At 40.7% G+C, this 22,729-nt stretch overlaps 1 protein-coding gene across 1 annotated transcript; it reads left to right on the plus strand.

Annotated features, from left to right (window-relative positions):
• The first annotated feature begins 17 nt into the window (after window positions 1–17).
• Window positions 18–22,158, plus strand: ptpa (protein phosphatase 2 phosphatase activator). The gene is made up of 10 exons (XM_003440202.3): window positions 18–248; window positions 2,202–2,311; window positions 3,433–3,519; window positions 3,851–3,976; window positions 4,061–4,178; window positions 4,500–4,599; window positions 5,160–5,284; window positions 7,683–7,783; window positions 15,968–16,075; window positions 21,131–22,158. Exons 1-10 carry the CDS (start codon window positions 176–178, stop codon window positions 21,203–21,205), a joined length of 1,023 nt encoding a protein of 340 aa, XP_003440250.2. The 5' UTR covers window positions 18–175; the 3' UTR covers window positions 21,206–22,158.
• Window positions 22,159–22,729: the final 571 nt, after the last annotated feature.

Genomic DNA, 22,729 nt, shown 5'->3' on the forward strand with positions numbered 1-22,729 from the left:
GTTATGCGCACTTAGAAGTACAAATTCGATGTAAAATCTTAGTTTCTCGTTTTACTCCACTATACGAATTCATTAAATGTACTTTAAGATAAAAGTTTGATTTTCAGCACTTTGAGAAAACTTTGGGGTGTCACTCAGTATGCGAACATGTGGGGGCAGTACTGAGCCATGAGTAATGAGTCTGCCGGGAAAACACACCACGAAGAAGACTGTCAGGCTCGCCATGGCGGAAACAGAGCAGCAGTCAGGTAAAGCTCAGCTGAATGCTCGTGCTCGGCGTCAGCAGTGTGTCGTGTGTTGTTTATTTGAGGCTTTCAAGGCAGTGACCTTTAGAAACGAGGCTTTAAGGTTTGATTTAAGGGCTGTTAGATGAACCTGGAAGCTTAGAGCTGTCCACACTCACTGACTGCAGGTTCTCCACCTGGGCTGGTTGTGTTTGAACTAGACCGCAGTGTTTGAACTCTGTGGTGCAAATATGGTGATGTTAGCAGACTTTAGCACACTCTGACAGAGACACAGTCTCCTTACCCGGCTGTCTGTGAGGTGTTAGCTTGCTCACGGTGAGTAAAAAGTACTCAGTACTTTCTGGCTGCTGACCGGAGTCACCACATTGATTAGTGTCGTCTTTAAAGGGGACCTCGATTCTTATGCTTGAATAAAGTTGTTGAAAACACACCGGAAAGATTATTAAAATTACTTTACTAATACTAGGTATTGGATGTCGGTGAACAGGCATATCCTTTCAAGCAGAGAAAAGGCTCTGCAGATGCAGTGTTTGCTTTCAGAGTATTGATGGAGAAGGTCAGGAGCTTCACTGTGTCTTTGGATTTAGAGAAAGCTTATGATCATAGGGTGCTAAGAGAGGAACTGTGGTACTGCTGGGTTGAAGGTGGGTTTACATCAGCGCTCGTCTTTGAGCTTATTTGCAATGTTGAAGCACAGGTCTCTGTGGACTATAATGTTTGCAGGTGCAGGAGGGTCTGGAGAGAAGAGGAAGAATACATGTGTGTGAATAGGAGGGGCAGGTGTAACGGTGATGCTGCAAGGAATAGAAGTAGTGAAAATGGATGAGTTTAAATACCTGGGGTCAACCATATAAAGCACCAGACAGCGCTGAAGAGAGGTTGGAGACTTGTGTCAGAGATTTCTGATAGAAGGGGAGCAGAAAGAGTGAAAGTAAACATTTACAAGATAGTAGTAAGAACTGCTGTGATGTATGGTTAGGAGATGACAGGCAGAGATGACAGAGGTGACAGAGATGAAGATGTTCAGATTTTGATTGGGGTTGACCAGAATGAACAGGTTTAGAAAGGAGAACATCAGAGGGACCGATCAGGTTTAAGGTGTGGAAGACAAAGGATGTTGAACATGGAAGGAAAAGAAGCAGACCACAGCGAAGATTCGTGGATCTAACGAAGGAGGACGTGCAGAGGGTTTGTGTGACAGACGAGGATTCGATGGAGGCAGATGATCAGCTGTGGCAACCCCTTAAAGGGAGCAGCTGAAAGAGCATTAACCATAGACTGTATATAAAAGATTAATGTAGCAACTGTGATGTCACCCACTAGTTTAAAAATCTGTTTTTGATGCTTTCAGTTTAACTTTTTGGCTGTCACCAAACATGAGTGAGAAAGCAATTGACATGCTCAGACAGTAGTGATTTTTTTCCGTAATTTTTGACTCTAAATGGTGACATCATTTACTAAATAAACTTCATGTTTGTTTTGGTAACTGAGTTCATAACATCATCAGGAAAGTGTTTACTGAGATCATAAATCAAGACTGAAGTAGGCTTATTTTCTCATAAACAGCTATACAGTCTAATCTTTGCAACCTGGAGCCGCCCCCAGCTGGACATTAGAGGGAATGCAGGTTCACATCTCAGACTGTATAGAAAAGATGGAAACACCCACTGGTTTTTGACTCAGCCTCATTGTTATTCGCTCTCATTTTAGATTTTTGAGGCCAAAGTAACCATATTAGGACAAGAGGGTGAAATTAGATGTTGACTCTAGGGGACTGGCTTGCTTATGGAGCCTCTAGTGGACATTAGAGGAACTGCAGCTTTTGGTGCATCACTTATCAGCTCGAGTGGTTGAAGTGTGGCTCAGAGTAGTGTGCAGCCGGAGCTTTTGGCTCATGGAGATTACTTATTCATGCACTGATGTGATGACAATTCTCTGTACTGAATTATTTTTTAGGATCCACTCCTGAAGATGAAGCCCCTGAGGAGGGGGCCAGCTTCACCTTTATGGTGCCCAAGAAAGAAATCAGCATGGTGCCTGACATGGGAAAATGGAAGCGCTCTCAGGTTGGTTCCTCCCTGTGGGCGTGTGCACGCGTCTTCCTCGAGAGTTGTCTGTCGTATTGAATGTGATATAACCATTGACTATGAAGGAAAAGTGTGGCTGTGAGTCGTTTCTGGAGGCTGTCGGCTGTCACATGGTGAAATCGGTGCCAAAGATGGTGCTGTAGAGGGTGCTCCACCAGAAACCGCCTTCTGATTGTTTTGGTTGCTACCAGGTTGCCTCTGTTGCCTGTAATTTGTGAGGAAGATGTCATCTGCAACAAACTTGTTAGAAAATATTCAGTGATTTTCCAGTTTTGGTCGCCTCCTTGGTCACTTTGCCAGCTCTGAGGGCGCAAGCACTCGCTACTCAGACAAAACCTTCACATGAGCCCTGATATAGGAGGAGAAGATCTCCAAATTGGAAGCAAAGAAATTGTACATTGTAACTGAGTTTTCCCAGAAATTGTCATATTTTCAGACTGTTGTAACATCTCCAGTTTTATAATTTGTGAATCTCTGAGCTTCTATGCTGCTATCTCATGAAAATGGAGGTAAGAAATCGTAAACTTGTCTTTAACCTTGTGGCAGTGGCACCTGCTCGGAGTTGCAAACATTGAGAGGTGCACGAGCGGCTGAAATGACTAAATTGGATGAGTCTTCCACATTTCAACAGGTACAACTTTTACTTTGAAAGGAACAGTCTCCATTTCCAGTTTGTGTTGAAAAGTAGCGAGCGAGTGTTTGAAGAGAAGTTCTCCTCATGCAAAATATGGGCAGCTGTGGCAATCTGCTAGCAACCAGATCCATCACAAGGTGGTTTCCCCAATTGGTCAAGGAACAGATGTTTTTTCCCCAATGACTCGTGGTCGCTGGTGGGGGGCCTAGTGACTGACTTTAGTAATCACTTCCCCAACCTTCAGCAAACACTCAATAAACCTGTTAGAGGATACTAATTTTTCCTTTTCCAGACGGTTGCAGACTGTTCTCTAGGCTTGTGTGACTGACCTTACTTTGTCACCATCTTTGTCGCATTGCCAAAATGGAGGACAAGTTAACCTTACATGTTTAGCAGTCACATGTATGCCATACTGCTGGAACACTGGTCTGATGTGTGTGTTTTTAACATGCCTCTCTGCTTTCAGGCCTACGCTGACTACATAGGCTTTATTCTGACGCTGAACGAAGGTGTGAAGGGAAAGAAGCTCACGTGCGAATATAAAGTGTCTGAGGTACGTGATCTGCTGCTTTCACCGTAGCAAGAGAAACGCAGCAGAGCAGAGCATCAGCTGTCATTTAACGCCTGTCAGGTTAAACCTTGTCTGTAGAGAATCTTTGGTGCTCTTTAAAGTGCCAAGCTGATAGTTTGGTGATGTTAACCGGAAAATGTGGCCTCGTGTATGTGTCAAATATAAGCACACTACAAGTAAGAGCAACAATAATGAAGAAAGCATTAAAATAAAGAATTTCGATTTTAGAGAAACCAAAAAGCTTGAGCTGGTTTTTAATCTGCCCTGACTCACGATGGTCCTGCTGCAGTCACTGCCATGTTACTTTTCCCAGACGGTGGAGAAGCTCGTGGATCTTCTGGGGACTCTGGACCGATGGATAAATGAGACGCCTCCCGTCGACCAGCCGTCACGCTTTGGAAATAAAGCGTACAGAACCTGGTTTGCCAAACTAGATCAGGTCAGTACGCTCACACGTTCTAACACACATCCGTGCACATGGGCTGTGGCTAGCAGTTAATTTATTTGTATGTTTTGTTTGTAGGAAGCAGAGGCGCTGGTGTCGGTGGTCCTCCCTGCTGATAAACGTGCAGCAGCTCCAGAGATTGCCGTCTATCTGAAAGAGTCTGTGGGAAACTCCACCAGGATAGACTACGGCACAGGTAACGGCGCTCTGTGTCACTTGAGTTATCAGTTAGCTTTGATTGGTTATGTTGCTACCGGATCTTTCTTTCCTCCACAAATCAAAGTTGGAATTGTTGCTCCACCTGAATGTGTTGCAGCTGTTGTTGTTGTTCTTCAGTAGTTTTGCATTGTCTCATCAGTGCTGCCCCAAAGCATTTCTCTGGTCTATAGCAGCAGTAAAAATCAGACTTGGTGCTGTAGTCAGATGCCGAAAAGTGATCTCAGCGGTGCGTTTGAGTGCAGCTCAGACACTTTGCAGACTAATCCTAGAGCTGTTTAATGTTCATTTGTCTCTTCAGGTCATGAAGCAGCTTTCGCAGCGTTCCTCTGCTGTCTCTGTAAGGTCGGAGCACTCAGGGTGGACGATCAGCTCGCTATCGTCTTTAAGGTGTTCAACAGGTGAGCTGTCACACTAAACTGCAGTATACTGTTAATGCAATGGTAAATGTTCAGGTTTAAAAATCTGTGTTTGTTCTGATTTTGTTACAAATGAACTGAACTGCTCTCCAAACAAACTTCATTTCAGTTTCACATTTAAAAGAACTTGTTTCCAGTTTTGACGATATTGCACTTTTGCTGTTTTCTTTGCCAGGCCTCCCTTAAGAAACAGATTTAAAGCTCAGGGAACTTCTTGGTTTAATAAAGGTTGAAAAAACCAAAAGTGTGACAGCCTGATGATTATGACTTGTTTGATAGGCTCGTGATGTTGCTGTTAGTGCTGGCTCATTGCAGACAATGTTGCCAAAAAGCACTGCTCCCTGTTTATTATACTCCCTACGCACTTCTCTTTTTTTAACTCTCCTTGCTTTTATTACACTCTCCATAGTTTTTGCACTCCCCATCTCTTTCTAATAACATTATTTCTGACGTTATTACAGACCTGTGCCAGAATGAAACAGTCGCTGCTGAGACCGATCCCTCCTACATGCACGTGAACATTGTCCTGATTGTGTTTTCAGGTATCTCGAAGTTATGCGGAAACTGCAAAAGACCTACAGAATGGAGCCGGCTGGGAGTCAGGGTGTCTGGGGGCTGGATGACTTCCAGTTTCTTCCCTTCATCTGGGGCAGCTCCCAGTTTATAGGTAAGAGCCATCAGGTGTGTTTGTGGAGGGAAGCACATGAGATTTCCCTCTACATCTTTAGAGCAGTCTGCTTGTTAAGTCTGAGGTTTTTAGCCTGAACTGAGCACTCCTTCATTTCCTCCATTTCAAAAAAAAAAAATCTTTTAAAGTAATCAATTCGTTCAGCTCATTCATGATTATTTACAAGCCGAGATAGAAGTGAGAAGAAATTTTTCATCTAAAGATGACATAACTGATGACTTGGGGGGAAGAAGCTACCTGATTCGTGTACCTTATTCCAGGAAAGGTGTCTTTTCTCCTGTGGAACTGACACATATGATGCAAACCTCAAACATTATAACTTATTGTCACCACTAGAGGGAACTATGAGGTGCCTCATTGATGCTCTACATTAGGACAAACTGTGGTGTCAGTAAAAGAAAATTTTCCAGTGGCAATAACGGAACAGTCTACTCTTCCCACATTTAAGGCTCAGCTGAAACCTTGTACCTTTGACCATCTGATGTCTTATTTAATTGGTGTAATGTTTTTATGTGAGATGACAGATGTAAATGAGAAGTTTTAGTTTATTTACTTATATTTTTGCTTTTTTGATGTCCATTAGAAAAAGAGAAAAGAAAATAATCCTCTATTTTGGTGTCAGTGTCTCATTGAGGTTGGCTGAGTGGGCAGCTGTTGTCAGAAGGTCTTTGTATTCTCATTAGTTTTTATTTTTATTTGCTTTAACTGGGTTTGCTCATTTCTGTTCACCTTTAGCATAAAAGTATTATGTTTTAGTGCAATTTTTAAGTTTCATTGATAGTTTTGCTTGTTATGGTGATGGTGTCAGTATTTGTCAGATTGTAAGATTTAAGAAGTTCAGAACAACACAGTATGAGTAAATTTCTCAAACCTAAGCTGAAATAAATAAATATAAATATCTATCTATCTATCTATCTATCTATCTATAGATATAAATAGTGATTTTAAAAAAAAAAATATATATATACCTACTTATAGTTTTAGCTTAGTGGAAAGGACCGCTTTCCTCCTGATAACTATGAATCTGACAGTACAGATGTTTATTAAAATGGAAATTCATGGCATTATTATTATTATTTTTTATTTTATTTTATTTTTTATTTTCTACGTTTTGAAAATGTGAAGGCTTTTTAAGTTTGCATTCATGTGGTGTAGTGACTGTTTCTGTACACTAGGGGTCCTCAGTCCATTATCGATCACAGGCAGGTAAACATGTTATATCTGGGTCAGTGCGTGAAAAATCACTGACTCCCACATGACCCCCTCTGAATCAGCTGATTTTTTTCATGTACAGTAACTTTATTTAATGAAACTGTTTTACCTTCATACTTTAAATATTCTCACAGTTACATGCCTTCAAAGTGTACATATGCAAGTTGAAATCTGGTACTTTTTAATTATTTTACCATGACTGTGCTCTCATAACTTAACTTTTAACCGCCACCTACATTAAACTTTCAAAAAAACGAAAAAACAAACAAACACCACACATGACCCGGTTTAAAAATAATGCAAACACATGCAAGACTTGCATTATTTACTTCAACGTGTGAAGGTTGAAGCTCACTTTAATATCAAAGCCTGATTCTATAAACGCAGGCAACAATTTTAAGTGTAAATAAAAATCTTATCAACCCGTATTTTATTCATATTAGAACACAGAAAACACATCAGGTGTTTAAATTGAGAAAACTGACATTTTTAAGAAAAATAGGAGCTTATTTGGAATTTGATGGCAGCAACATCTCAGCAACATCTCAGCAACATGTTTATCAGAAGCAAAGGTGGACAGAAGATGATGCAAAACATTGCATCTACTAACTGAAACAGATTCAAAAAATGTTCCTCTCGCTCTGTTCAAAAGCCTGCATCTCTGATGGTATGAGGGTTCATCATCAGTGGAAAGGCACCATCAATGCTGAAAGGTATACACAAGCTTTAGACCATCATATGCACCATCCAGACGTCTTTTTCAGGGAGGGCCTTTCATATTTCAGCAGGACGCTGCTAAACATTTACAGCTCCATATTTTTGTACTTTGACTCTTTTATAGTAGCTTTGCATAGTCATCAGTTTAAAGTAATCCTTCTTTATCTTATCCTGGACCTTGAAGCAGCCCTTCAAGTCACCCTTTGTCTGTATAACAAGTTGGTTCCTCCTCCTAGTTTAAGCCCACCTTTATTTTGATTGGCTGTCCCTCGTAAACAAAAGTGGGTGGGCCTTCTGTGCCTGAAATGAATATGAAATTAAGAAGGGAAGTATCCTTCCCCCCCTTTTCTTTAAAAACACTTAAAATGAACTAAAACTGCTGTACTTCAGGTGCATAGTGACATCTGTTGTTGAGCATGTGCACTTACAGCCCAAATCTCCTCCTCAGATCACCCGACCCTGGAGCCTCGGCACTTTGTCGACGAGCGGGTGGTGAACGAGCACCATCAGGACTACATGTTTCTAGAGTGCATCAAGTTCATCAATGAGGTGGGAAAATCAAACACACCTCACACTTCTTAATCTTGAAGTCAGGTTTGCTCCATCAAACTTCCAGCTGTGTCATTTTACTCACCTGGGTGAAACACTGGTTAGAGGAAATATTAACAGCCTGAGGTCCTCTAGGTTGTGGCCCACAAAATTTAATTTTAGGTTATTTTACTTCAGTTTGTTTTGGCCTCATTTGGTACAAACCTTGTTTTGTTAACCTGCTTCAGTTCAACGTTTTTTGGGTTGTGTCAGATGTATTTATTTATGAGGACATATTTTTATGACCCATCCTACACCCCTGTTAAAACTAACTTTTATTACTTTTAAACAGGGTTATATGACAGATCATAGTTTTCTTTTCTGGCTGCCTGACTATATTTAGAGGTACTGCACAGGAATTTCTACTCCTCTCTTGTAATAGAAATGAAGCAAAGATTAAATATTTGCCTCCCACAGCCAATAGGGCAAAGACTCCAAACAACAGCTGGTATCAAATTACAGAAACATGGGGCGATCGTGGCTCAAGAGTTGGCAGTTCGTCTTGTAATCGGAAGGTTGCCGGTTGGAGCCCCGGCTCCGACAGTCTCGGCCATTGTGTCCTTGGGCAAGACACTTCACCCGTTGCATACTGGTGGTGGTCAGAGGGTCCGGTGGCGCCAGTGTCCGGCAGCCTCGCCTCTGTCAGTGCGCCCCAGGGTGGCTGTGGCTACAATGTAGCTTACCATCACCAGTGTGTGAATGGGTGGATGACCGAATGTAGTGTAAAGCGCTTTGGGGTCCTTAGGGACTAAGTAAAGCGCTGTACAAATACAGGCCATTTACCATGTTGAACTTACCATTGCAAACAGTTTAGTTCACTTTTCTTCTTTTTTCTCTCGATCTAAAAGCCTCGACTCTGAGCTCCAGCTCCTCTATTTCTGATTGTTGCCTGATTGGAAATATTTTAACTTGCAAGAATGTTTGAGTTGAGGTCAGTTAATTTCATAGCATCAACTTTGTGTATAATCTTGCCATGCAAGATAGAAATTGTGGTCAATATGATAGCTTCATGATGTGAATCTCCTGATCCACCACATCCTAACGGTGCTCCATTGGATTGAGGTGATTCTGGAGGCTGTTTGAGAAAACAGAATTTAATGTCAGTTTCAAGAAACCAGTTTGAGATCATTTAAAATTTGTTTCATGGTGTGTTATGCTTGTGGTAGCGGGTTATCTTAGGATGGCTACACGATGGTCATAATTTCCAATTTCGTGTTGACCAGGCAGTATTTTTCATTTTCTGTTGTCCAGTTTTGGTGAGCCTGTGCAGGTCTTACCTGCCATGAGTGGTGTAGGAGCGGTGTGGCCTTCTGCTGCTTTAGCCCATCTGCTTCATGTTATGCATTCAGAGATGATTTCTGCACACCTTGGTTGTAATGAGTGGTTATTTGAGTTAGCTGCCTTCCAATCACTTTTCCTGCTCATTCTGATGCTCGGTTTGAACTTCAGCAGGTCGTCTTCAGCATGTCTGCCTGCTTAAATGCACACACTTGGTGCAATGTGATTGGCTGATTGGGTTAACGACCGTCTGAGCAGGTGTGCCTAATAAATTGACCAGTGTATTTATTTTCTATACTGTTAGCAGTGTACAACTAAGCATTTTAGATGTAACATATGTTTGTAGATTTATTGTCTTCATAAAGCTTTGACATGAACAGTTGACTACACCCTCCTGTAGATACACGCCTGTGTTTTGAAGCAGTTTGTCTGCTTTCAAACAGATTTTATTTTCATGAATAGGAACAGCTGAAAAAACCCTTTAATCACATTTAAGCTGGTTTAACAGAAGAGTCGTATTCTTTATTTTGTTTTTTTGATTGTGATTAATTTTAGATCAAAAGCAATAAAAAGCTGAAAAATAAGTAAATCCCTTTTAAGATAAGAGGGAAAGAAACATTGGAAAACTAGTGTTTCAAGAATTGGCCTTTTTGTAGATGTAGAGGTTAAGCGAACCTGTAAATGACCTTTGTTAGCAGGACGTCAGCTCCCAGCTTTTATTTTTGTTTCTTCACCATCTCTGTTTGGCTCAACAGTCTCCTCGCTCTGCATCACAATAGTACGTGGGTTTGTCCATGTGTGCAATGCTGCCATCTAATGGACAACACAACCACTGTAAATGCATTTAAAATTTTTATAAACCACTTCATCAGAGGAGGTTTAATCTCATTTCTGATTGGTATACAGTCTGTGTGTGTCGTGAGACATTGCATGTACATTTAGCTGTTAGAAATAAATAGTTGGACCACAGCTGAATGTGGTTTTGTCCAGGAAAAGGAAGATGAAGAGGGAGGAGGAGGAGGCGAAAGGAGGCAGATGGATTTTGTTGGGAACGTGCCAGAGCAGGAACCGTTTGCTTTGTTTGGGGTTTTTGGAGGAAAAGGAGGGGAGGGAAGTAGAGGAGGGCGTCGGTGGAGCGACTACATCCTTTTCCTCCTTCCCCTCCTCTTCTCCTTCCTCCTCCTCCCTGACCTCTCCCTCCTCCTCTTCCTCCTCCTCTTCCTCATGGTCACGAAAGGATGCTGCCGCTGTGTCCGCAGAGCTCGTCAGCTGGCTCACAGCTTGTTTTTTCAAGCTTTTGTTTTCTTCTTTCTCACTTTTCTTCAACTTTGGTTAGTTTTTTTGTGAAACTTAAAGCAGGTAGTGTGTTGATTAGATACTAGCCCACACAACAAGCACGAGGTTGATTCTGTATGTTTGCAGCTGTCTTTCATACGGTTGTTTGTCAAAGTTGTATTAAAGCAACAGATCTTCCTCTGTGGAAACTACAAGAATATTCCCATTAAAATGTATTGTGTCTCAGTGTTGAAAAAGTTTTGAGATTGAGAAAAAAAGCAAGTCTTTCCAGCAGCACCACACTTACCTCAGCAGCGTGACTTACCATAGCATGTCATGGCAAAGGAAGAATAAATGTTTTCTTCTGTATAACGGCATCACACAGGCACAAATAAAAAAAAAAAAATCAAAGAATTTCACCCACCAAAACTGAAACTCAGACTTCTTGTATGGTCTGTTAGTGCGAATCCCCAAAGATGCTGACAGCACAAACACAAATTGATCAAGAGATTCAACTCAGGGGCTCCAGTTAGCTGAGGTGAAAAAGACTAAGAGACAATCCATAAGTTTTTAGACAGTGGCACAGTTTTTGTAGTTTTGCCCGTGTACACCACTACAGTGGTTTTTAAACCAAGCAGTCCAAATATGATTGAAGTGTAGACTTTAACTGAGAAGCTCTAACACAAGTATTACATCCTTATTACATCCATATTACATTATATAACATCCATCTTTAGGTTATTTACCTTACAATATAAAGCCGCTTTAGGCGACTGTTGTTAAATAAAATAAAATTGAATTGAATCAACAGCACATGGACTAAAAAAATGAAGTCCCTGCCGAAATACTTAAAACCACATTCAGTCTGAAGGCCACCAGACGGTAGTTCATACAGATACTCTTCCTTTTGAAAAGTAATTAGACAGTTCACCAGGAAATAGTGTCATGATTGAATTAAGTAGATTAAAGATCTGAAGCTGATTTCAACTGAACTGGTAGCTTTTCATATGAACTCTCAATATGTTGATGGGAGGGAGGCCATCATTGGGCTGTGAAAGCAAAACAAACCTGTCAGAGAGGAAGAAGAAACTCTAGCTGTGGCCATATCAACAGTCTGTTACACTTAAAAATAAGGAAAGCACCAACCAGCTCAGCAACACAAAAAACTCTGAAAGATCACAGAAGATGATTTAAAGCAGATGATCACAGAATCGTTTTCATTGTTAGTAAAAACAACTTTACATCATCTAGCAAGTCAAGATTGGTATCGAGGAGGTCGGCGTCTACACTCGAGAGACACCCTAATAATGAGTGTAAACCCAAGGTTTGCAACAAAGAGCAAACCACCGGTTACACTCAAGAACAGGAACGTCATGTTGAAGCTTCAAAATACACCCAGACACCAATGAGACAAGTCATGGTGGCTTTATCCACCTTTGTTTTGAAGTTGCACCATTATTGGGGTCAAAAACTTTTATTTTGAAAGGAAAAATCTGGCATTTCTGCCTGATATATTCAGTAAAACTCTTTCCCTTAGATTTAAGATGGGATTAGCTTGTGATTGCCTGTGTGTCCATAAAATAATGCAAGGTTTCTTTTCAGCTTACTCTTTGTGTCTATAAATACACTTTAAACACATTTTTTTTTTCTTTGTAAACAGTGTCAGATACACACGATAACACACATCTTCAGCGCCCTTTCCTTTCTTGGATGTGTTACTGGCCTAATTCAGTCTCGACTGCCGGCGTGTTTGTCCTCATTTGTTTACTGTTGCCTGTAAGCATACACTCCACTCCATACCCGAGGATTTTCCTCCCATTCACACACATGTGGATACTTCAGACTCTCTTTTTTTTTCATTTAGACACAAGGCTCTAGTGTGTGTGAGAGTGTGTGTGTGCGTCCTAAACATGAGTCACTTCCTTCCCCACATGCTCTTGTGAATCACTCCTTCCTCCAGGGAATACGGGCTGTCTCCACCCCCTCCTCCATGCCCTTCCCCCCCCCCATGTGTTCTCATGCGAGGCCCTGGAAAGTGTCTGGAGCTGTGTGAGGAGCCGGGGGTTGGATGAGGGGGATGGAAAGAAGGAAAAAAAAGAAAAAAAGGAGGGGGTTGTTAGATTGATTCCCCTCAGGGTCTGGGTTTGGGTTCCTCGGCCCTCCTGGGAGAAAATGGTGGGAAAGCCTCACTTTTAATTTATGCATTTAGAAATTCATACATTTGTTTTTGTTTGTGTGTTTCTGAGCTTATGCAGAATTTATTAATTTTAAGGTGATTGCTGGATGAACAATCAGCCTTTTGTTCTTTTTAACATTCATCAAATCACTGAAAGCCCCATAATCAATGTAGTAATAATAATTATTATTATTAAAAAAAGCTTGTAATCAGAAGCTTTCTGCATGTCTTTATTGTTAGAAGTGTGACTGAAAGCTCATTATTCAGTCATTCGTTTAACAGAGAGGCATAAAAGTTAACTGTGAAATGAAAACTAATTATATTATGAATTATATATCATGTAATGTTTGGTATCATAGCTGACAAGGAACAATCCACCTATTAAGTGATGACATATCAGCCCTGTTTCCGGCTCATTCGCAGCCTCTTTGGCTTCTTTTTAGCACCGTGCATGTGCAGCACATCTTTAAGCTCAATTTTTAATAATTCACAGTGTAGTTACAAATCATGGGCTTGCAGTGTTTTGGTCAACAAAATGTGAATGCGTCTGCAAAGAATCCCTCTCAGGTCGACTAACATTTCATTGTATACATTAAGCTCAGGATTGGGACTCTTTTCGTAGAGTAATCCGTACCACGCAGCAGCCAATCTCATGGATCATCTGAGATGGTCTCCTGGCTGAAGCTTGGTCCATGTTCTTCCTGCCGCATGATGGCGTTTGCGTCTGCCCATTGGAGGCCTAACCATAGTTCTGTAGCAAGTCGTATCATTAGAATTTTATATGTCACTGCAGATTAGTGTTCTTCACACATCCTCATTTTCATTACTGTGTGGCCATTTAGTTTAACTTTATTCTGAGAAAGGCCTCACTGATCACTTTATTGGAGCTGCTAGAATGTGGATCATTTTTTGACTCTCACTGGTGCCTCAGATAACAACAGTTAGTAATTATATTCTTCTTCATAATATCCCCGTTTCCTACAATTGGATAGGTAGTTAATGAATAGATATAGTAATTTTTCGTCACATACTCATTTGAGAAGCAGCCCACATTTCCAAAGGTTCGAGAACTGAATGTTTGACACTGTTACCAATAGACATTGGGAGGAAATCATGGCACATAGAAACTAGGGCCTCTCAGCCTGCCAGCCATTGGTCAGTTTCTTTTTGTAGCCCCCTCTCGTTTGGAGTTTTTTGGAGTCTTTTTCTAAGGCCTGAAATCTAAGACTTGGTTCTAGATTAGGCTTTGGCACAGAGTTGGTGGAAAATGAGTATTAAACGCTTTTTGTAAATTGGATCTGGCAGAAAACCTACCAAATGGTATCACTCCATTCCTCAGATGCCTGCTCTGGTTTGCATCTCTGTGTAGAATGATTCATCATGCAGCAAGATAACATGCTCAACCACACCTCTCAGCTTGACTCAAAAATGACTCAAAGACCAAAGAAGACCAAGAGGTTGTTATGCTTCCTCTCAAGTTCCATGACCTTGACCCTACTGGACCGTAATCGAGGCTGATATCACAGGAGCTTTGGGATCTTCCGTGGAGTCCAAACAACTCGAGTGGTGCTGCCATTGAAGCTAAAGCGAGGGAAACAAAAACTCACAGATTCAACCTTTGACTGTTGATATTTGTTAAGATGATGCCATTTATGATGAAACAGTTAGTTGTCATGTCTTGGACTCTACAGTTTATGTCCTAAACCAGCATTTTATGAATTCAGACATTATCTTCATGTTTCTCTGCATGGAATTAAAAAAAGGAGGGTGACAGTTTAAAAAAAGTCTCATGAAACCCTGATTAGAGGTTAATCAGTTATTTATAATTGCAAAACAGTTTCTCTTCAAACTCTGAAATGTCACATTTGAAACTCTAATTACTAACCTTTTGGTGTTAGCAGTGGGTCAGATGACTGTGTGTTGTGGAAGAAGCAGAGCATTGGCACCTGACCCTGCAGTTGTTTGTGTCTTTCAGCTCATTGTTTTGGTTGTAAGGTTTGCAGCGTGGTCTTTACAGCTTTATCAGCTGCGGATTTTCAGCCAATAAACATTTGTTAACTGATGTCTTATCACCTGTTGAAGTTGTGTGCACTTTTACTCATCTGATCTGAGTCTTTCGTACCTTAAACAGCCAGCCACATGTCGTTGGTTCTATACATCCAATCAGAACAGTTCTTCATTAGAAATGGAAAGTGGAATTTTCTATTTGGCGTCAAGAGATTGCACCAGTTTCTTTAAGGTGGAAGTTCAGCTAATTTGAGCTTTTTCTTCTTCTTTTTTTTTTTCTCCAAAACTCCTCACTAACTTGATCTTTTGTTCATAGCTTGCCACTCTTTGGAATGCTGTCAGTAGCTTCACGTGACTGCCAACCATAGACTGCCTGCGAAAGGTGGACATGACCCTTTGGTTTCTGGAATCCACATTTTGGAGCTTCGGTGTTAGCATTTTGGCAACCTTGTTGTTTGTGTCTTGGTGTTTAGAGCCAAAACTGACTGTAGTTAGATGAGATGGTGACGTGCTAAGATATTAGCTAGCTTAAGACTTTTAAACTTTAATTATTTGATCTTTTTCACCTCATTGTTTACATATTTATTGACAGTAAAGGACTGTAGGTCCAGTTTAGTGACTCCCAGCACATGATATGATATCATCATCAAGCACTTAATAAAGCACTACACCTTAATACTTTCTGTCTAACATTCACACTCTGAAAAACTTCAGTATTTTGCCCAAGGATACTTTGGTACGCAAGGGATCGAACCACAAACCGTCTGATGAATAGATGACCTGCTCTACCTCCTTAGCTACAGCCATACAAAGTGTTCCTCCAACTTCATAATGAGTGTTGTTCCTAGATCGTTAATGGAACTGACCAATCACCTTTCTTTTGACATTGCTTCAAAATGGCCACACCCCCAACAACCCTTGTGGTTTCAAAGATGTGCCATCATCTGGTCAAAGTGATTGAACACTCATCAAAGCCTCTTACGCCGCTCTGTTTGTACCATATCCAGCACATCATCTTTTGTCCCTATCTCGCCTTTACAGGTCTATAAATAATTTTGGGCAAATGTTGACTTTTTAGTCTTTTAAGGTCTGCAGGAGTTTACACATTTGGTTTTCACTGTGTAAAAGAAAAGAAGTAATGGCCGTAGAAACCTTTCCTACCAAGTAAATGGGTTATATTTGGAATCCTCTGCATCTGATTCAGTTTAAAATGGCCAAAGCTCCATCAGTGGAGAAACTCTAGCCTTATAAAAGCCACCTTTACCACCCACAGGGGGGCTGTTTGAAGCTCTAAGACAGATTTTGGAGTAAAAAGGTTGAAATACTACCCTTTAAAAAAGTATTTCAGCATTGTGATGAAATGGATTAAGGAGATGTGGAACTTAAACTGTGTCTCTCTTTGTGTGCAGATGAAGACGGGTCCGTTTGCTGAACACTCCAACCAGCTGTGGAACATCAGTGCCGTTCCCTCCTGGTCCAAAGTCAACCAAGGCCTGATCAGAATGTACAAAGCCGAGGTACGCCTGCCCCCCACCCCACCCCCACCCACTCTCACTCACTCTCACTGACGATTCATCAGTCTGACAAACGGCTTGCTGTTGAATCCAAATCCAAAACACAGAGAGAACAATTCAAATCAGAATTTTCCAAGCTTACAGATCAGATAAACAGGGGCAATTCAATTCTAGGATCAAACCTCATATTTTCATGCACATGGTGCCTTGCAATTAATATTAATGTAATATGCTTCTTGCAAACACATTCAATCCTTTTCACCTTTGCAAACCTAAATTGAACTAGATAAACATTAAAATGTTTGTCTTAAAATGTAGTGTCTAAGAATGACTGAGAATAAATAATCACAGTTCTTAATATAATTTACTGGTTTTAGGGTGAGAATTTTAGTTGTGAACCTGAAGAAAAGCTCAATAACGTTGACCATAATTTTCCAAACTAAGGAAAAGAACAATTTGTAGGAAAGCAAATAATAGCTTTTTTTTTAGTCCCTTGTCCTTCAAGCAATTAAAAAAGCTCATACTGCCACGTCAAACATCTGGACAAAATACAAACTAGTACTGTAACCTGTACTGTCTCCAATAGAGAAGTTGGGCAATGTTTTGTTTTTTTGTTTTTTTTAGGGGTGATGTTATCAAAGTTAGGGGTGCTCGAGCCCCGCCAAAAGGGTCTAAACTCGTCATCCATGTAAAGCACTTTACTTCATTTATTCTAGTGTGTTTGTACCACTCATACCTGTCTTTGTATACTGCAAAGGGAGCTGTATCTCTCAGGTGGCCCAGTTTATGTGAAATAAATGGTGTGACATATACTGCAGGGTATATTCCTCCAGTTTAAAGTCTTCACTGTGGAAGCAGAAGTAACTGCTGTTTGGTGTTGAACTGAAAATCTGCAGCCATGCTAACGGATCACGTCTGCTGTTTCAAATTTTTCCACATTTTAAATCCTAATTGTAACACATTCATACACGCAGTCGCAGTAATTTTTGTTTTAATAAAGCAATAATACACAAAAACTAGCGCTCAAACATCTTAGGTCGTCTGTCAATACATTTAACCCCTCAGCAGCCATATTATTGGTCAAATAAGTGGGCACACCCCTTATAATGCTTTTTAAATAAGTGAGTTATAAAGAAACAGCTGTATAGTTATTAGGAAAGATGGAAATAAGCTATAAAGATCTAAAGTGTTTTTTGCAGCAGACTGTAAAAATGTTTATTTTTGGTGTGCAGTCGGACATTTTAAAATGGGAGTCTATGGGGACGGACTCGCTGCGGGAGCCTCAAGTGGATTTTAGAGGAACTGCAGCCGCCACGTTTGTTTCTTCCCAAGTGGGATCTTTTTGAATGTGTGGTCTTCCAAACTAAAAATCACGGCTGATTTCTTGAAAGATTTAAGTGATGTCTGAAGCTCTTTTCTTTTCTCCTGCTGCACTGCTGTAGCTTTTGTGGTTTCGTGAACCCAGTTAGGCAACACGCAGTCAAAAAACTGAAATGCACACACAAAAAAACATTCTTGTATAAACTGGATTTCTCGTAATTCTTCACCCGGACTCAGGAAACTGCGTTTTCTTGTTTACGTGACATTTAAAAAGTCAGGTTAACACCGACTGACACCAGAAAATGCCCAGACTGGCTGTGCTTTTAGGGAGCAGAGAAGCGAGGCAGGAAAGGGTTAAGAGAGAATGGAATTACGTGTGTGTGTGTGTGTGTGTGTGTGTGTGTGTGTGTGTGTGTGTGTGTGTGTGTGTGTGTGTGGGCGGTTGGGGGGGTTGTCTAAGCCCGTTCTCCCCGCCTGCATGCCCACATCCTGTGTTTTCCAGAGCAGCCTGTGAGTCTTCCCAAAGAGCTGAGGGGCCAAGCTGTCTGCCTTCCCCTCCTCCTCCTCCTCCTCTGCCGTTCCCTTCATTAAATCCTCCCCTCCCTCTGTCCCGACCTTCCTCCGAGCCTGGAGCAACCATCAGCAGACTTGCATTCCTCTCTCCCTTTTCCTGGCCCCACACAGGGTTTCGAGCAGAGAGCTGGAGTAGACCTAGAAAGAGTCGAATTCACCATTTTCTGTCTGAGAGGAGTTCATTCTGGGGCCTCGCTGGCTGTTTTAAACCATCTGAATTCGTGAAATAAAATACAAACACAAGGTAAAACAATGCTAGAGGGACTTCAGAGGAGTGTGTATTGTAATAGTTTAAATAAAAAAAAAACTGCCAGGATCTCAGTTGCCAGTGATTTTTAGCCCTTTTACAAGTGACATATTTATTTTTCCCCATAATCTTCTGAAATCAGTCAAAAAATTTAGTCTGGAAGGTAGAAAACACTTTAAAAAACACAGGCTATAGTTTTTGTTAGATCACAGTGAGTGTGTAATTTGCTAAAAGAGGTACTTTCAAGTCAAACTGAAGGAAAGTCATGCATTTGCTGAGGACTGTTTCCTGAAGGTGATTAATAAACATGTTAAAGAGCAACTATTCTGCCTTTGCTGTAACATTGATATTAAAATAGGCCACTCAGACACTCGTTTTCACTCAGTGGACCTCTATGCTGTCACAGAGAGAGGAAGTTGCCCATATACCCTTATATGGGCAACTTGGGCACAAAAGACCCAATGCCCTTCTGATTACTAGGACCAGCCAATAAGAAACTAAAATGGCTAAATGCTACCACTCACTGTTCAAAAATGAGTCCACAACAAAAAGATGGCTGTATTGGTGTGTGTGATGCTAAAAATTGAAATTCCAGCAATGCTCACACGGCATCCACATGCTAGTCAAAGCCACTGTGCCCTGAAACATACGTAACTTTAAGCCTTAATGAAATTTAAACAGGTAAGTTATTTTAAAAAATCCACCCCCTGAACATTTATGGCGGGTTAAACTATCCATAGAGGCCCAAACTCTTTTATTTCTGCTGTAAAGTTGTCCCTTTTAACATGGGAGTCTATGGGGACTGAGTCACCACTAAAGCCAGCCTCTGGTGGATGTTAGAGGAACTGCAGCCTTTGGCACTTGATGTTTCAGGTCTGGAGTTTACTGCCTGGGTTATTATAAAGCGATCAGGGTGCTGTTAAATTGCTCTCTGATTAAATTAGACGGTGGGTGGGTGAGTAAGCGGCTCTGGCGAGAGTTCTTGAGCAGCAGTGCGGCTCGCTGATGTGTTTTTAATCGTTTCTGGACGACAGCGGCGCTCTGTGAAGATTGGGAAAAGAAACGTAAACAGCCCTTGATAGCAGGAAAAATAGAGATTATCACCACATAAAATGGTCAGCAGTTAATTAGAGAACAAAATGAACCACGTAGGTTAACTGCTGTGATAGTTTGTCAGAGTAACTTCTCAGTAGTGTTAATTGCATGTGTGTTATTGTCCTCCTAACGGTCTGTGACAGATAACCTACACAGGCTTTTAATGCTGTGTGTGAAGAGTTGGGCTCTGATCAGTGACCCTTTGATGCTTTTACAAGTTAAACATTGATTGAATATCTGTTTAGACAAAAGGTCTGTGAGGCGTGTTTTTCCACCCCAGTTCTACCCACATGATCGTGACCGATAGTGTCACGGCACAGACAGCCCGAGCGCTCCTCCCATCCCCCACCGCGGCTCCCCCCCAAAAAACAGGTCCGTGTGCGCACACAAAGAGCCTCCGCTGGGCTCGTCCGCAACTGTTCTGAACAGAGTCGGCGTGAAAGGCCGGTGGAAAGAGTTCAGGTTCAGGTCGGGGCGAGTAACTTGCTGTGGCTGCTTCAAACACAGGGACGTGCTGAAACTCCAGCAGTGGAAAGTCCGTGTACGTGATCGTGTGTCTGCATAGCTTCCAAACATCTCCTCAGTATAAGGCTTTTTATTTGTGATTACATGTAAGTCCCTGAAACAGACGACTGTCTGTGTATAAAACATATATATATATGTATATATGTGTATATATATTAATTAACATTAATTAATTCAGTATTTTTGCTCAGACTGTTGAATTAAAGCTGAAACTCTGCACTTTAGTTTCCTCCTGTGTGTTTTCATTTCACGTCTATTTTGGTGTAATACAGAGGAAAAAGTGCTCTGTCACAGTCTGTTATGATCTCTCATTTCCTGAGTATCTTCCCTTTCCCCTTGCCTCCTTTGTTTCCCTCTGTGATCCCTCCTTGTTTACTTCCTGTTTTATTTTGAAGGTTAGTTTCAAATGTCGGTGGTTTTCTTTACTTTTGCTTCTGTTTTACTTTTTCCTCTTTAACTTCTGTTTTTGTTCCTGCTTTTTCCTTTTGAGTTTACCTGTGCCTTATTATCTCTTTCTATATTAATTTTTTTTTGCCCCCTTTTTATTTATATCTATGTCTGCTACTTCTTGCGTTGTTGTAAATCTAAACACCTTTTCAGATTAGCTAAAAAATGGCAGTCAGCCACTTTATTACATAGTTCTCTATTTCTTATATCTACTGACATTAATTTTACAAGTTTTTGGTCCTCACGTGGTTCATATTTCCTTTACATTTCTTCTTCTGTTCTTTTTCCTCACTTTCCCATCGTCTTGAGTTCACCTGTACTTTATTATCCCCTTTAAATCACGTTATTTAATTTTTCACTCACACTTGTTCTCCAGTTTCTCTGCACTTATTGTGTGTTAGTTTCAAAGGTGTGCTCGCTGTCACACAGAGAGTACACATTCTGACAGTATTTCAGAGTAACCCTGAGATCACAGTTAGCCATTTCACTGTTTTATTTTATTACATCTGTTTGCTGACTCTTGTTTCTCTTCCCCTTAACCTGTCATATACATCTTTGTCTTAGTTTCTCAAATATATTTTGTATATTTTTTTCCCACAGTACTTCCACTTATATTATCTTGAGTTCACCTGGACCTTACCCTTTTAGATTATTTGTTTTCATTTACGTCTGCCCTACGATTCATCTGCAGTTTTGTTCTTTTGTTGTTTCAGCTGTCACAAAAATTGTTCAAATGGACAAATTTAGATACTTTTGATATTATATTTCAGATCACAGTTAGCTTGCTACTTCTCTGAAGCAAACTGAGATATAATGTCTTTTTTCCTTCCTGTTTTCTCCTTTGTTTTCAGTGTTTGGAAAAGTTCCCCGTGATCCAGCACTTCAAGTTCGGTAGCCTGCTGTCCATCCAGCCGGTGAAGCCTTGACTCTCATGTGAGGAAACGCGATGGAAAAGACCAAAATCCCAACTTGGAACCTGCAGTTCCCCTTCCTCTGGCGTCCTCACGTGCAAATTCGACAGTAGCAAAAGACAACCACATGTAGTGTGACACCTCATCCCCTCATGGGCACGCATGTGGTCATGAAAGCTTGCAGATATCCATAACTTTAATGCAAAGGTGGAAGAAGAGCTTTGTGAATCTGAAGCATCGCATTTTTATCATGTTATTTAAGTGATGGATAGAGTTTGAGGGACTTTTGTTTTGTTATCAGGTTTGCTCATTGGTGCTTTATATTTAAATTTGACACTGGAGTGGATAAAAATATGACTTCTTCATAATCTTCTGCCATAGTTCCATCTTCGGTTTTGCTGCTTTTTCAACCAAATGTTTGCATTTGTTTTCTGTTTTGCAGATGTACCAATAATTAAATTTCCCATTTTGTCCAAACATCTCATTCATAATTTGACATGAAAAATGTACTCTATATTTTATACTTTAAGAAATGTATGGAGGGAAAAGTAATGGATTAGATTTGACTGTCTTTGCATGAAAGCTTTCTTTTTCATTAGTTTTCTGTCCCTCGCAGTCACCGTCAGTAGTGTAAACCGGTGTCTTCTTCAAAGCCCGGCACAGTCTGAATCCATTTATTTCATCTGACATCAGCTCCAATAGTAAATACTGTAAATTGACAAACCATGAATAAATTCCTGTGGTTGTTCTGTGCAGCTTTTTCCTGAAAATGCTCACCACAAACAAAAGATTTATGATTTCTCTCTCCTGCTTTACATTTTATGTGTTCTAAAGCCGTTTTAATTTAATAAAAGAGAAGCTATTTTTGTGACCCCCAAAACCTGATTTCATACATTTCACCTCTCCATGCACTTGAATTGTCTTCATATTTTCAGTGTAACATTAAAGCCACTATATAAAGTCCTGTGCACAAGTCTTGAGCCACCCTTCATTTTTTAATTTTTTGGGGGGAAAGTATGAAATAGATTTATTGAAACATGCAAACACCCTAAACTCTCTTAATCAAGCTGCCCATAATTGCATTCAGTAGTCTTCAGAAATAGTTCTGACTTTTTCAGGGACATTCCAAGGTCTTCGTTGGATGCTGGCTGACACTCTGTGAAGATGATCCCACGCTGCCCCTGCTGAGGTCTGTGCTCTGAGGAGATCAGTCCATGACTGATCATTTCCCACTGTGTTTTTCTGTCCACATATGCTTTTGCTGCATTGGCAGTGTGTTTGGAATCATTTTCATGCTGACAAACGAAGGTGCTGCCAGTCAGTTGCTTTCCAGGTGTTATTACATTGTGGATCAAAATCTGACTTGTCTGCCATCAATTTTGACAAGATCTCCAACAACATTGGCTGAAATGCAGTCCAAACCATGACAGAGCCTCCACTGTGTTTTACAGATGGGTGTAGTTACTCTCTGTTGTACTTCAATGCATACTGATGGTGATTTGAACCAAAAATGGGAAATTTGGATTCATCACTCCATCA

The sequence above is a fragment of the Oreochromis niloticus genome, linkage group LG7, assembly GCF_001858045.2.
Source record: "Oreochromis niloticus isolate F11D_XX linkage group LG7, O_niloticus_UMD_NMBU, whole genome shotgun sequence".
Classification (NCBI taxonomy): domain Eukaryota; kingdom Metazoa; phylum Chordata; class Actinopteri; order Cichliformes; family Cichlidae; genus Oreochromis; species Oreochromis niloticus.